The 16414-nt window shown below is 43.0% G+C and overlaps 1 protein-coding gene across 1 annotated transcript; it reads left to right on the top strand.

Moving 5' to 3' along the window:
- On the top strand, positions 9936–15793 carry LOC8070789 (small ribosomal subunit biogenesis GTPase RsgA 1, mitochondrial). Its single transcript, XM_002447623.2, has 5 exons — positions 9936–10583; positions 13289–13510; positions 13989–14177; positions 14322–14515; positions 15323–15793. The coding sequence occupies exons 1-5, from the start codon at positions 10005–10007 to the stop codon at positions 15498–15500; spliced, it is 1362 nt and encodes a 453-aa protein (XP_002447668.1). The 5' UTR covers positions 9936–10004; the 3' UTR covers positions 15501–15793.

Below are 16414 nucleotides of genomic sequence, written 5' to 3'. Positions count from 1 at the left end.
GTCCGGTGACCACCGGACTCATGCGCAGAGAGGTATGCAATTCGGCACTGCACCGGACGATGGGCACCGGCGCTGGCTTTAGCGTCTGGTGCTTCAGGTCACGCCAGGTGAGCACCGGACGCACCTCACCGGACACTGCAGGGGCACTGTTCCTGCGTCCGGTGCGTGCAGTCTGGCACACTCACCGCACCGGACGCACGGAGACAGCGTCCGGTGCATCGTCCGGTGCTCCTCTGAGTCCTTTTTCAACTTAGCACTACGTCCGACTTTGACCCAACCAAGTTCCATCTTCAAAGACACACAAATATACACCAAATGGGACTGGTATGAGTGACCTCTCTCAAACCCTCAAATTTTCACAAATATTTCACCATAGGCTTAGTAGTTTTTATGAAAATAGTTCGAGAAATCACCAAGGAGCATCATATGGCCATAAAGCTAGGGGTTTGAATCACAAATGAGCTTTGAATGCTCCCCCTATCTATGGACGAACACAGCGGATGCTCAAAGAATAACCGAAAAGAAATGGTCAACTAACAAGCATGCATATGATATGAGGTGAAATGCAATACTTGAAATTAAACTAATGCTTGTCAAGTTTGATCCAAGGTTAAGCTTTTCCACACACACAAGGGGGTTATCTTAACCATGTTAGACAAGCCCTACACACAAAACTTGTTTATTTTTAGTTTTAGTATGCATGATATGCAAAGCAAAAGCTATTTACAAGTTTCAACACACAACTTTATCTTTTAGTGAAGTTAGAGAGATCAAGCACATTTAGTTCATTTCTCAACATACAAAACCTAGCTTCATCTAGGGGTTTTGTGAAGATATCCGCCAATTGATTTTCCGTTCCCACATTCTCTAGAGATATGTCTCCTTTAGCAACATGATCCCTAAGGAAGTGGTGGCGGATGTCAATATGTTTTGTGCGGGTGTGTTGAACCGGGTTGTTTGCAAGTTTTACGGCACTTTCGTTGTCACACAACAAAGGTACTTTGTCTAGTACTACTTCATAGTCTAGCAAAATTTGTTTCATGTAGAGTATTTGTGCACAACAAGCACCGGCAGCAATGTATTCCGCCTCGGCCGTTGACAAAGCAACATTATTTTGTTTCTTTAACATCCAAGAGACAAGTGATCTACCTAGGAAGTGGCACCCTCCGGATGTGCTTTTTCTATCAATCCGGCACCCGGCATAATCCGAATTAGAATAGCCTACAAGTTGGAATCTTGCACCTTTGGGATACCACAAACCTAGGCAAGGTGTGTATTTTAGATACCTAAGAATTCTCTTGACGGCAATCGAGTGAGATTTCATAGGCATTGCTTGATATCTAGCACACATACACACACTAAACATGATATCGGGCCTAGATGCAGTGAGGTAGAGTAGACTTCCTATCATGGAGCGATAGAGAGTCTTGTCAATTGGGTTACCTCCCTCATCCAAGTCGAGATGCCAATTTGATGCCATGGGAGTCTTGATTGGCTTGCAATCCATCATCTTGAATCTTTTGAGAAGATCTTGTGTGTACTTCTCTTGAGAGATAAAAACTCCTTCCTTCATTTGCTTGACTTGAAATCCTAGGAAGAAGGAAAGCTCGCCAATCATGGACATCTCAAACTCCTTGGACATCAAATCACCAAATTCCTTGCAAAAATCTTCATTAGTAGAACCAAAAATAATATCATCAACATAAACTTGGCAAATGAAGATTTCCCCATTCATTTTCTTGGTGAAGAGTGTTGTGTCAACTTTCCCAATCTTGAAGCCCTTCTCAATGAGGAAGTCCCGAAGCCTCTCATACCAAGCTCTAGGAGCTTGCTTGAGACCATAGAGAGCCTTCGACAACCGGTAGACATGCTTGGGGTACCTAGGGTCTTCAAAATCGGGGGGTTGCTCAACATAGACAAGCTCATTAATATAGCCATTCAAAAAACCACTTTTCACATCCATTTGAAATAACTTGATATCATGACTAGATGCATATGCAAGTAGGATACGGATTGCTTCAAGTCTTGCCACCGGTGCAAAAGTTTCACCGAAGTCAAGACCTTCCACTTGTGAAAAGCCTTTTGCCACAAGTCTTGCCTTGTTGCGCACCACTTTGCCTTGATCATCCTTCTTGTTCCGGAAGACCCACTTTGTTCCAATCACTCTTGCATCTTTGGGTCGCTCTTCAAGTGTCCATACTTGGTTGCGAGAGAAGTTGTTCAACTCCTCTTGCATAGCCATGATCCAATCCGCATCACGAAGAGCTTCCTCTATAGTCTTTGGTTCATCTTTAAGAGACACAAAAGCGTGATGTTCAATAAATAAAGCATGTCTAGAACGAGTAGTTACACCACGTGATGGACTCCCGATGATGAGATCTTGAGAGTGATCTTGGAGGAGATGTGATGTTCTTCTTGGCGCCACTTGAGGGGTTGGTTGGGGAGCATCAACATCTTGTGCTTGTGCCACCGCTTGCTCATGAGTGACTTTAGTGTCCTCATGAGCATCTCTCACATCCTTGTCTTCATCTTGTGGTACATGTGAGGTGGACGGTGGCTCAATAACTTGCACATCATCATCATCTTCTTTTGGCTTGATGTCTCCCATAGGCATGTTCTTCATGGCATCCCTCAATGGTTCACCACCTACATCATCAAGATTATCACTTGCTCCTTGGGAGCCATTAGTTTCATCAAATTCAAGATCAAATGTTTCTTCAACCATGTTTGTGGCATGGTTAAAGACCCTATATGCCTTGGACTTTAATGAATAGCCAACCAAGTAGCCAATGTCACATCTTCTTTGGAACTTGCCCAAGTGTTGGCGCTTCTTGTAGATGTAGCATTTGCATCCAAACACTCTAAAGAATGAGACATCGGGCTTCTTCCCATTGAGCAACTCATATGGTGTCTTCTCTAGGAACTTGTGAGGAAAGAGCCGGTTTGAAGCATAGCATGCGGTGTTGATTGCCTCGGCCCACATCTTCTCCGAAGTGTTGTACTCATCTAACATTGTTCTTGATAAGGTGATCAATGTCCGGTTCTTTCTTTCTACAACCCCATTTGGTTGTGGTGTGTATGTTGAGGAGAACTCATGTTTGATTCCCACTTCATCACAATACTCTTCAATGTTGGTGTTGTCAAACTCTTTGCCATTGTCACTTCTAATTTTCTTGATCTTGACATCAAATTGATTTTGGGCATTCTTTGCAAACTTCTTGAATATAGATGCAACTTCGGCCTTGTCTTGCAAGAAGAATGTCCAAGTGTACCGGGAGAAGTCATCAACTATGACCAAGCAATATTTGTTGCCCCCAAGACTAGCATATGTGGTTGGTCCAAATAAATCCATGTGAAGTAGCTCAAGCACTCTTGAAGTAGAGAGATAGGCCTTGGTTGGATGAGTGTTTGCAACTTGCTTGCCGGCTTGACATGCACTACAAAGCTTGTCCTTTTCAAATGTCACATCCTTCAAGCTCTAATCAATTCTTTCTTCATCAACTTCTTGAGTGTGCCCATTCCAACATGTGCTAACCTTCTATGCCACAACCACCCAAGTGAAGTCTTGGTGAATAAGCAAGTCTTGACATCAACTTCATCGGATGAGAAGTCAACTACATATAAGTTGTTGTGTCGGAAGCCTTTGAATATCACTTCATGGTCATTTTCCTTGGTCACAATCACTTCCTTCTTCTTGAATAGGCATTCAAATCCAAGATCACAAAGTTGTCCAACCGAGAGCAAGTTGAAACTCAATGATTGCACATAGAGCACATTGGTGATGGAGTTGTCATTTGATATAGCAACCTTTCCTAGTCCCTTGACCTTGCCTTTTGAATTGTCACCAAATGTGATCTTCTCTTGGTTGTCAACATCTTCATCTAGAGAGGTGAACATCCGGGGATCTCCGGTCATATGTTGAGTGCAACCACTATCAATTACCCAATGTGATCCACCGGTCTTGTAGTTCACCTACACACAAGAGATCAAGCTTGAGATTTAGGGACCCACATTTGCTTAGGGCCCTTGACCTTCTCTACTAGTTGCTTTGGCACCCAAATCTTCTTTGGCCTTTGCTTGTTGGGCGTCCCCATGAAGCTAACCTTGACCTTGCCACTCTTGTCTTTCCTTACAATGTAGTGAGCATTGAAGGCAAATGGTCTTGCATGCTTGGGCAAGGGTGGTGGTAGTGGTGCCTTACACTCATGAGCAAAGTGTCCTTCTTGACCACACTCAAAGCATCTCTTTGGCTTTGGCTTGCTTGGTTGATCATGAGTGGCTAGTGACTTGATGAGCTTTGTTTGATGAGCCTTGTAGCCAATCCCACTCTTATCCATCTTCATGACGGTGTTCATGAAAAGCTCACTTTGAAGGTCCTTCCCTTTTGTGAACTTTGCTAACCCCATGGTTAGGTGTTCCTTCTCTTTCTTGAGCTTGCTATTCTCTTGAGTTAGCTTCTTGATGATTGGGTCATTGTTGCTAGCTAACTCATCCAAGATGAATGTCTCATCTTCTTCTTGCTTGTCATAGATCAAACCAAGCTTGAGATATTGATTTTCTTCCTTGAGTAATTTGTTCTCATATGCAAGCTTCTTGTCTTGATCAAGTGACTCAATCACAATGGTCTTGTGCTTGGCTTGCTCTTGCAACTCTTTCTTGAGCATGACAATTTCATCCTTGAGTTTGATAGTGTCCTCATAGCTCTCGGCCACTACCACTTTCTTGCCCTTGCAATCAACACATTTGCTTGTGCTCTCCATAAGTAAGTCATCACAAGATGTAGCTACATCAAGCTTACCAACATGGTTAGTAGAAACATGTGTTTCATCAATTGCAAGTTCATAAGCAATCTCAAGGTTGTCATAGTTTGCTTTTAGAGTTGTTAGCTCTTCTTTCATTGCTCTATATCTAGTGATAAGCTCATCATGAACACTCTCAAGTTTATCATGTTTTTCTTTGAGCACTTTTAAAGAGAGTTTGAGCTCCTTGAGCTTAGTGGTCATGATCTCATTTTGGTCTCTAAGCTCATCACTAGACTTAAGCTTTGCTAGAAGTGTTTCATTTTTAAGTTCAAGCTTTTCATTTTCACTTCTAGATTTTCTTATGACTTTTGCGTACTTGTTAAGCAATTTCACAAGTTCATCATAAGATGGTGGTTCAAATTCACTATCACTTTCACTACTCTCATCCTCACTTTGTACCTTCCGGTCACCCTTAGCCATGAGGCATAGGTGTGAAGAGGATGTAGATGGTGGTGAAGATGATGGTGATGAAGCATCAATGGCAATGGCGGCAACCTTCTCATCATCACTCTCATTGCCGGAGGAGTCACCACTTGAGCTCTCAATGTCGGTGAGCCAATCACCAACAAGTAAGCCTTGCCATTCTTCTTCTTGTAGTGCTCCTTCTTCTTGCCACCTTTCTTCTTGTATTGCTTCTTTTCATTCTTCTCATCATCACTTGAATCATCTTGCTCTTTGTTCTTCTTCTTGTATTTGTCCTTCTTGGGCTTTGGACATTGATGAGCAAGATGGCCAAGCTCACCACAATTGTAGCAATCCATCTCGGAGATGGGCTTTCTCTTGCTACTTGTGAAGAACTTCTTCTTCTTGGAGTCAAAGTTGACTCCATTCTTGTTGAGCTTCTTCAACATCTTTGTGGTTCTTCTCACCATGAGGGTAATAGATGCATCATCATCACTTGAAGTTGATGACTCAACTTCGATCTTCTTGGTCTTGCCCTTGTGAGAAGCTTTGAGGGCCAAATCCTTCTTCTCCTTCTTGGCCGATGAGGAGCCGTCTTGGGGGTTCATGTGCATGTACATCTCATGAGCATTGATCTTCCCCAATATGGCGGTTGGTGTAGCGATGGAGAGATCGCCTTGATGAAGCACCGTTACTATGTGCCCATATTTCTCAGTGGGAAGCACACATAGTATCTTCCTTGCTACATTCACCGCACTTATTTGAGTGAGCCCAAGTCCATTAAGCTCCTCTACAATAACATTCAAGCGAGAATACATTTCATTAGCGTTTTCTTTGGGAAGCATCTCAAATGTATTAAGCTTGTTCATTACTAAGTGATAGCGTTCCTCGCGTTCACTCTTTGATCCCTCATGGAGCGCACAAAGTTCCTTCCAAAGGGCATTGGCGGTTTTGTGGCTCCGAACGCGGTTGAACACCTCTTTGCAAAGGCCTCTAAAGATGTGGTTTTTGGCCTTCGCATTCCACTTCTCGTTTTCTTGCTCTTGTGGAGTAAGAGCGGTGTCTTTTGCCGGAGGGGTAAAACCTTCGGTCGCGGCTTTTAGGCACTTTACATCGTATGCCTCAAGGTATGACTCCATCCGTATTTTTCAATACGGGAAGTCATCCCCATCGAACATGGGTGACGGTCCATCCCCGTTAGACATCTTTCTCTAGGCGGTGAAGCCTAAATAATGAGCACTAGGCTCCGATACCAATTGAAAGGATCAAGATGCCCAAGAGGGGGGGGTGAATTGGGCTTCTCTAAAAATTTAAGCAACCTATAAGCTCCAATTCAACCCCTTGTGCCTAGTGTGACCTAGAGAGCTACCGGATAAAAGTTTTGCAACCTAGTTCCAATCCTATTCTAGCAAGGCAATTCTAAGAATGTAAAAACACAAAGTAAATGCTAGAATGTAAAAGGAGTAGTGGAAGAAAGTGCTCGGCGATGTTTTGCCGAGGTATCGGAGAGTCGCCACTCTCCACTAGTCCTTGTTGGAGCACCTGCGCAAGGGTCTTGCTCCCCCTTGGTCCGTGCAAGGACCAAGTGCTCTCTATGGGCTGATTCTTCGACACTCCGTCGCGGTGAATCGCCCAAAACCGCTCACAAGCTTGACACGAGCCACCCACAAGAACTCCGGGCGGTCTTCGTGCCTCTAATCACCACCGAACCGTCTAGGTGATGGCGATCACCAAGACTAACAAGCAAAGAACTCTCACTTGACCCAAACAAGGCTCTAGAGAGTGGTGGATGCACACTTGACTCTTGGAATTCACTAGAGAAGGATTCTCTCAAGAAATCACTCAAATCTCAATCCTCTCTAGGCTCTTGCTACTCTCTTGCTCCATAACAAGTTTCTCAGATGTTCAAATGGGCAAGAGACCTCTCATGGACGAGGTGGAGGAGTATAAATACTACCCGCGAAGTCCAAAGATCAGCCAACCGTTTTCCACTAAAAAACGGGGTCACCGGATGCTCTTTATGTTGCACCGGACGCTCTGCACCGAGCGTCCGGTGCTCCATAACGGCTAACTGTACTTGCGTCTGACAGGTCACCGGACGCTAACTCTCAGCGTCCGGTGGCACCGTCCGGTGCTCCGGGGAGTTTTACATATTCCCTAAGTATGGGACCGGACGCTACCCGGTGCGTCCGGTGCTCAGGGGAAGTTTACAACCTCCCTGGGTGTGGGACCGGACGCTGCCCGGTGAGTCCGGTGCCAGCGTCCGGTGCTTAACCCTAAGCACCACACTGTTCCAATGACTAAGGACCTCACCGGACGCACTCACATAGCGTCCGGTGTAGCGTCCGGTGCCCCCTTGGGCACCCTAACTTCGTCGAAACGCGATCGCTCCAAAACGAAGTTGGTTCCTCTCGATCTAAGGACTATCTCTGAGCTGCCTAGTGCTAGGTTTACCAAGTGTGCACCACACCTAAACCTAAAGCCTTGCCTAAGTCAAGCTACTAGATCAAAGCCACTCTTAATAGTACGGTCAAAGGAAAACAAAGTCCTAAACTACTCTAACCTTATGGCACTTAGACCTAGTCTAGTCTTGACGATGTCCATCCATCCTTTGAAAACTGAAACGATTTCCACTATTAAGTAGGCATATACGTCCTTGTCCATCGAGTATCTATTACCATGACCTTACTTATGACTTTGCCTCTGCAAAACACACGTTAGTCATAGTAATCAATATTGTCATTAATCACAGAAATCACTAGAGTCCTAGATGCTCTTTAAAAGTTTTTGGTTTTCGGGGTGAAAACAAGGCCAAGTGTAGGCCGGCCGCCGGCGAAGCGGGGTGGAGACCGGCTGGCAGCAACGAGATCTCGTGACTCGAGATCGGCTTCCCGTTCCTGACGTGAGTTAGTGATTGTGTAGAATAAAAAAGAAAATACTAAACTATCCTTAAAGATAATTAATTAATTTTTTAATCATCAATTGACTGTAAATAATTTTTCAAGGAGGAACCTCCAAACACAGTAACAAATATCTTATTCTTAAATTACGGAATCCGTATTAAGATATTTACGGTAGAGCATTCCAACTGTTTGACAAATAGATTTTATATTTATATATTTATAAAAAATATAAAAAACATCTATTCAACGGTTTGACAATTAAGTTTTACAATTTTGTTAACTTAGTAAATAAAGGGTAAGGACTCGTATATATGCCAAGTCCCTCCGCGCTTGTCATTGCGTCCCTCGCGCGAAATCCGTCGTATCCGCGTGGTCGTGGGACTACTCCCTTCTCCCACCATCAGATTTTCTTTTTTGTCAAGTGATTAATGTCAAACCATTAGAGATTGTCTTTTTCACCTTTGACATATTTATTTAGAACTTGACAAACTTCCTTATTTGTCAAATGAACTCTGCGAAACGGTTGGATACTCTTAAAACAACTCCAACAGTTTAGTAAATGAGTTTGACATTCTTGTTTTTTTTTATCAAAACTTTTAAAATCTCCTATCCAATATTTTGACAATTGAGTTTCGCATTTATAGTAAGTTGATAAATACTCCTTTGTAAGCGCATATTTGCGCCCGTAGAATCGGGTTGCCATCATCCGCTCGCACGGTTTGGCCCTGACGCGCGCTACTCTTGACAGGTTTATGTTGGACTGTAGGTTGTCTGGTTCATCGTTGGGACAGAGCAGCTGGCAGACATCGAGTTTTGTCAGGGTGCCTGAACGCTGCTGTGTTTCTGACTGCTGTGTCTGATGGTGGCCGATAACTGCTGCTGTGCGTCGCCGATGGGTCCATGATAGAGAGCAGGAACTCGGCGTTAGGCCTTGTTTAGTTCTAAAAAATTTTAGAAAATCGACATTGTAGTATTTTTGTTTGTATTTGACAAATATTGTCTAATCATGAATTAACTAGGCTTAAAAGATTCGTCTCGTCAAGTCCGACCAAATTGTGCAATTAGTTTTTACTTTTATCTATATTTAATACTTTATGCATGCATCTAAAGATTTGATGTGACGGAAAATCTGAAAAATTTTGTAAATTTTTTTAGGTAAACAAGGCCTTAGCAGCAGGAAGCATGAAGTCGGCGCAGGGTCCAGGACGTCGCCGCGCGAAGAAATCCTAGCGACGCGTCAAGAAAGTCGCACTACAGGAGGCAGCACACGCGAAGTGGAAAAGTGCATGATAGATCCACAAATTTTATTTTTACCAAATCAATTTTGTCAAACACTCAAAGATTAACTTTTTTTTCTTCCTATATTATTTTGGAAGTTGACAAACAACAATATTTGACAAAGATAATTTGTGAACTGTTGCAGTTGCTCTTGGACACTCCACGTCTTTGCGGCTCCACGTAGGGATGAAAACGAATCGGATACGGACGGATATCACTTATATCATATTTGTTTTCACATTTCTGGTCGGATTCGGATTCGAATACGGATAATATCAATCATGTCGGATAAGATACAATTGGACGTCGACATCATAAATATACGATTTAAGTATTCGGATACGGATACGGTATCAGATGTTACGGACAGATATGAACCCCTCTAAACGAATTCGGTCTCAAATACGGTCGGAAAATATCCGTACCGTTTTCATTCCTAGCTCCACGGCTATAAAAAAAAAATCCTTGTATAGCCGCACGTGAAATTTCTACCCGTGCTCACATTCATCGGCTACGAAACCGACGGTTAGATTGCCATTCCTAGCCCCGTGTGCACACCGCGCAGTGCCGCGGGGGCACCAGTCTATCCACTGCGCTCCAGGCCCTCCGCCGTGGCGAAATGCCGCTCCTCCCATCCACCGCCGTGGCGCTGCCCCGCCTCCGCTTCCCACTCCCACTCCTCCACCGCCGCCCCATCCCCCTTCCCCTCCCGCTCCGCCACCACCACTCCTCGCCCCACCCGCGCCTCCTCCCCCTGGCGGCGTCCCTCCCGCCCCCACCTCCCGAGGAGCTGCTCCACACGCAGGCCACGGGTCTCGTCGCTGCCTCGCAGGCCAACTTCATGCGCGTCATCGTGGACGCCGCGGCCCCGGGGCTGGACCACCACCGCGGCTCCGACCTGCTCTGCGTCGTCCGCGCGCTGCTCAAGAAGATCCGCCGCCGCGTGCTCGTCGGTGACCGCGTCCTCGTCGGGGCGGTCGACTGGACCGACCGCCGCGGGATGATCGAGGATGTCTTCGAGCGGAGGTCCGAGGTGGCCGACCCGCCCGTCGCCAACGTCGACCGCCTCGTCGTGCTCTTCTCGCTCGACCAGCCCAAGCCCGAGCCGGCCACGCTCACCCGGTTCCTCGTCGAGGCCGAGTCCACAGGGATCCCGTTTGTGCTCGTTTTCAACAAGGTCGAGCTCGTCGGCGAACAGGTAATGTGAACACCGCCCACTCCAATAGGTTGCTCGATTGCTATTCATTTCTGTATGAGCTGTAAATCAGATTGGCTGGATTGTAGTGCATTGTAGCTGAGATAAGACTATAAGAACTGTGGTTTGTTGATAAGGATTCTCTAATTTATTCGACAATTTGCTGTGAGCTACTCATTTAAGTGGGAACTGGGAACCAGAAAAAAAAAAGGTTTTGTAGAAAACAAATATGGCAAGCCATTTTTTTCATGGAACAGGAAGGGCCAGTGCCATGGCAAACCAATTTTAGTCCCAATAATTGGGGGCATCTAAGGTATAGTTGTTTTGGTTGCTCAGGAAAAATGGTTTGCCATCAGGATTTACCTTTTATTCACACCAATATTACTATCAGTATCAATAGCCAGAATTCAGCATTCCTTTTTATATCTTAAGGAAAATATGTCTACCAACCAAGATTAATTCCTGCTCGAAGGTGCTAGTATTGGCACCTTTGTCAATCAAATAGTCAATAATGATACTAATGGTGCAAATATTGGGCTCCATATAACTCATCCTGTTGTTCTACCTATACCTGTAAATATGTTTGGGGACATGCTCCTTTAGATGCACAAAAGGTCACCTTGATTGAATGTATTAGAATATAAAAATCCTAGAATTTGTAGAGTCTAGAATGAAGAGTCTTAATAGATCAAGAGATCATTCCTCTCATTTGGTATCAAAGCAATATGGAAGTATAGGAACATGTGTCAACGGACCTCTCCTCACACCATTTGGACCAAGGCGGCCAACCTCTTCCACTCTTCCTCGACAACAAGGTGTCTCGCGCCATGACTCTTGAGGCCAAGTTTCACACCTTGTCCCAGGGTGACTTACTGGTGCTCGATTTCGCTCAGCGGCTTAAGGACCTCGCTGATGGGCTCGCTGATTTGGAGCAGCCCGTCAACGACTTCATGTTGCTGCTCGCTCTTCTCTGCGGTGCCAACGAACCACTCCACGGCATGGCCTCCATTCTGAAGACGAAGACCCCGCTGCCCTCATTCCACGAGGCCCAGTCACTGCTCGCCTTGGAGGAGTCTGAGCTCCCAGCTTCCACCTCGGCTGCCGTCTTAACGGCGCCCAGAGGCACCCCTGCGCCCCCTCGTGCTCTTGCGCTGACGGCTGCGGCTTTCGCTGCACCTCCAGCATCGCCGGCCCCTCGTCCTCCATCTCGTCCTTGGGGGTGTGGCAAGGGCAAGGGACGGGGAAACAACACATGGCGTGCTCCCCGTCTGTGGTCCAACTCGTGGAGCGGCCAATTTCAGATGTGGCCAAATATTATCTAGTGTGTTTGGATGATTCACCCATTATTTGTGGACGTTTCCGCTCAAACTGAAATCTGAAACATTCAACACCCTACGCAATTTTCATAGCTATGTGCTCACTCATTTCAGTTGCCATATATATTTTATTCAAAGCTACAATGGTCGCGAATTCAACAATAATGCAGCTCGCTTCTTTTTCCTTCAACAAGGTATTCATACTCGCCTTTCTTGCCCTCTTACATCCCAACAAAACGGCAAGGCTGAACGTGTCATTCGATCCATCAATAATATCATGTGCACCCTATTATTCCAAGCATCCATGCCACCTGCATATTGGGCTGAATTCCTTCGCACTGCCACTCATCTTTTTAATCTTCACCCCACCAAAACCCTTCAAAACTGTACCTCCCACCAAGCCCTTTTTGGCACACCACCCACATATGATCATCTCCGAGTTTTTGGCTGTCGTTGTTATCCTAACCTTTCCACCACAATGCCACATAAATTTGCCCCCTGTTCTGCTGAATGTGTCCTCCTTGGTTTCCCTGAAAACCATAAAGGCTATCGTTGCCTTCACCTCTTCACAAACCGCGTCATCATCTCCCGTCATGTGCTCTTTGACGAACAACAATTCCCATTTATGCGCAACTCACAGGCACCTTTGTGTGCCTATGAGTTTTTGAATATGAAAAGCCTAGAATTTGTAGAGTCTAGAATGAAGAGTCTTAGTAGTTCAAGAGATCATTCCTCTCACAGAATGCAGTAGTCATTCTAAATGCTGCAACTATGCATTAACTTCGATGCTGATGGGTAAAAACTTAAAAATGTAAGCACACCATCCTTTTACTTAAGTGTCAACTGTCAGAGACTTAGTACATAAGGGCACTCACAATGCAGACTCTATCATAGAGTCTAAAGTTATTTATTACCTCGAACAATGTGGACTTAGAGTCTAAATAAGACTTGGGAGTCTTATTTTTTTCTACCTCTTTCTTCAATAAATATGCTGCCACATCAGCAAAATACCATAAATAATATGTAATTAATTGTCTTGGACTCTGTGACAGAGTCTTGCATTGTGAGTGCCCTAATACATACACAGATATATGTGTATCATTTTAAAACCCAATTGCCGAGGATGGTGTCCTGTATTTGGAGCTCACCTGGGGCTGGTAAAGCAAAACAAGGGTCACCTTATTCATAAATTCATGTTTTTTGTTCTCCTTGTCCGTCTGCCCAATATTCTAATGTGTACACGTAGCATGTCTGTTTGCAATTGCTCACTCCTGCTGTTCTTCAAATTTGAATGTAAGAAGATATGTAATTATTGCATTTGTAGTATGCACTCTTTGGTGTTCTGTTTATGTTATATGGTTAAGTGATATTCTTTGCTTTTTACCACTGCAGACAATAGCATACTGGAGAGATAGATTGAAGAGTTGGGGCTATGATCCACTGTTTCTAAGTGTTGATAAGAAATCAGGGTTTACTGCTCTTGAAGAGATGTTGGAAGGACAAACAACTGTAGTTGTTGGTCCAAGCGGTGTTGGGAAATCCAGCCTGATCAATGCACTGAGGGGTAATCAGGACATATCAGAAGAAGATCCAATACATAAACTGGTTGAACAGGTGATAGTCATTTCATCATTTATTCCATTTTCCTAATTAATTTTTTTTTATCATTTCTGAAACTTCAATTTGCATTTATAATTCACTGAGAATTTATTTGTTTTGTTTTGTTAGCATTTCTATAAAAAATGCCCAGTTCATCACATAACTTAATAGTTTAGTACGTGCTTATTAGCTTAATAGTGCATGAATTAGTTCATCTGATTTGGAACCAAGGACTAACTTTAACTTGGGAATTGATTGGTACTGTACTGTATCTGCAAGTTGATCTGGTTAGTTGGACAAGACTCACCAAAGACATGCACTGTAGTCTGTTACATGTTCTTTGCTTTCTCAGGGCACCTTACAAATTGGATATCGCTTGTTTGATATCTTCTACTTCATTTTTGCAAAGCTTCACAACTTTAGTAGTAGTAAAATCTAGAATCTGTCTTGATGTAGATACTGATTTATTTTTCTTGTGCTTATGATTCACCAGAATAGTAAATGGTTTGGTGAACAACGTGTTGGAACTGTGTCCAAGAAAAGTGGTAAAGGAAAGCACACAACGCGGCATGTCTCATTGCTTCCTATAGCTGGCGGAGGCTTCCTTGCTGATACTCCTGGATTTAACCAGCCTAGTTTGATGAAAGTGACAAAAAAGAGTCTTGCAGAAACATTTCCTGAGGTTCGTTTTGACTATTTTTTTTATCGTGTCCTGTTTATTAAATTCTTACTTGTAGTGTCTGACTGCTCTCTGCGTGGTGCTGTTAAGGCTCTATTTCAGTTTATTATATCATTTTCTTACTAGTAATATTATTTGATACTCCAGATAAGAAAAGCGCTGAAAGAGAACGAGCCCACCAAATGCTTATTTAATGATTGTGTGCACCTGGGTGAGCATGGATGTGTTGTGAAAGGGGAGTGGGAAAGGTATCCATACTATCTCCAGATGCTTGATGAGATCAAAATTAGAGAGGAAATCCAGCTACGGACATTTGGAACAAAAAGAGAAGGTGATGTCAGGTATGCTACGAAGGCATAGCATATGAGCATTATCTTGTATGGTAGAGTCTAGATGGTATAATATTTTCTCCTGTAGTCGCAGTCACATAGTTAACTTTGTAGATGTTGAAATTTAGTATCCTAGAAATTTTACTTGCATAAGTAAATGTTCTGGTAACTTTGTAACAGATGTAACTTTCTTTTAATTAACAAACTGGTATAACAGTACTAGTGCACTTAATTATGGTAAACAAATAACCAGCTCTGGCACAACATATCAAGTGAATAAAACCTAGCATTAGGAAGTATTAATTTGTTCCTTCCGTGATTGATAAAGCGAACCCAGGAAAACTGGAATGTTGGTGTATGAAATCTGCCAAAGTTTTTAGGTGAGCTACTGTTTGGTAATTATAATGTGTTTACCATATGATGATGATTCTGCGCATGTGATGCCTGTCGCAACGGTGACTATTAAAATGGTTGAATTTTATGGAGGGATGTTATTTTCCCAGCATATCAGCACGATACTCTTGTTAACCAGTTGTAGAAGAGATCCTGACAAAAAGTTTGGCCCTAGTCTTTTTTTTTTTTGGCATATATATGCACATACATTCCAGAAAATGTCTTGGTCTTTAGTACTATATAATAATGCAGAGTCATAGTGACAATTCACTAACACCACATATATGAATGGTATTAGACTAAAAAAATGAAGTTTGCCATCGTTTTCTTGAGATTAGTTTCTTAAACTTAGAGCTTCTACCCTTATGGATGCTAAATCTCAGGAGTCATATGTTCCGGATAATAAAGTGCATCCATCTTATTCAGGTACAAAACAGGTGTCATGGGGCTGAAGCAAGCAGAGCCTCGTCTTGAGCTCAAGAAGCATAGGAGGGTGTCTAGAAAGAAGATTAACCAATCTATTATTGACGAAATTGAAGATGACATTGATGACCTCGATGATGACTACCAGTTCGACGTGAAGCAACGTACTAGGAAACGATAGTTGTTTCTTGTCTGATGATCTAACGACTACACGAGTCTAATCATTGGCAGGAAGGAACCTTTGGGTGCTGTACATAGTTGGTTTTGTAGTGCGACCATGCCCTTAAGCAGTTATGCTGATCGCTGATTCGCTGTAACTGTAAGGAGTGCACTGGCCGGGACCCGGGAGGCCGTGGACGCTTGCACCTAACATTTGACGTTTAACTTGCGGCAGAACAGTAAGAAGTAAGATGGAAGTTTTTAGTTAGACAAAAACAGTCTCTATCTCTCCACAATATTATTACTATCGTGCTCGTTGGAAAATTTGATTCTCAAAGTATAATAACTTTAAATGAATATTTGACACTTTAAATGATTTTAAATAAAAACCTGCCAACTAGAAAGATGTAGATCTCATCAAGCACAAGTTTGATATTGATTATGTCAACATTCAAGGTTCTTTGAAATTTTGAATTTTAAGAGCTAAGAACTTTAAACATATAATTGGGGCTCTAAAAGATTCAAATAAAAAACATTGTGTAGTACAAAGTTCTATATCATACTGAGAGCTAAAATATTGGTCTAAACTATGTCAATATTTTAAATCAATAAAAGATTTTTAAATTAAAATTTAAAACCTGATAAACTAAAGTGTATTTTTGTTACTCTAAATAGTTCTAAATTATTTTTTTTGTTAACTATAAAGTTTTAGACTGCTTTGATCTCTATGATTTTAGTGTAAAATTTATTTTCATTTGACTTAATATGAATCAATTTTGCTGCAACTATTTTAGAGCCTCTCAAGACTGACTTTGTTAATCGGTCTTTAGAGAAGACATATTTAGAATGCCTGAATCTATTACTAGCTATTTTCGAAAGCAGTAATCTTATAATGCTTCCCTCTATTAACTGATTAATAGAGGTGGGTGTCCTAAT

Source organism: Sorghum bicolor, chromosome 6 (genome assembly GCF_000003195.3).
Source record: "Sorghum bicolor cultivar BTx623 chromosome 6, Sorghum_bicolor_NCBIv3, whole genome shotgun sequence".
In the NCBI taxonomy this organism is placed as follows: domain Eukaryota; kingdom Viridiplantae; phylum Streptophyta; class Magnoliopsida; order Poales; family Poaceae; genus Sorghum; species Sorghum bicolor.
Note: the sequence above shows the minus strand (reverse complement) of the source record. Positions and strands in the feature narration are given on the sequence as shown.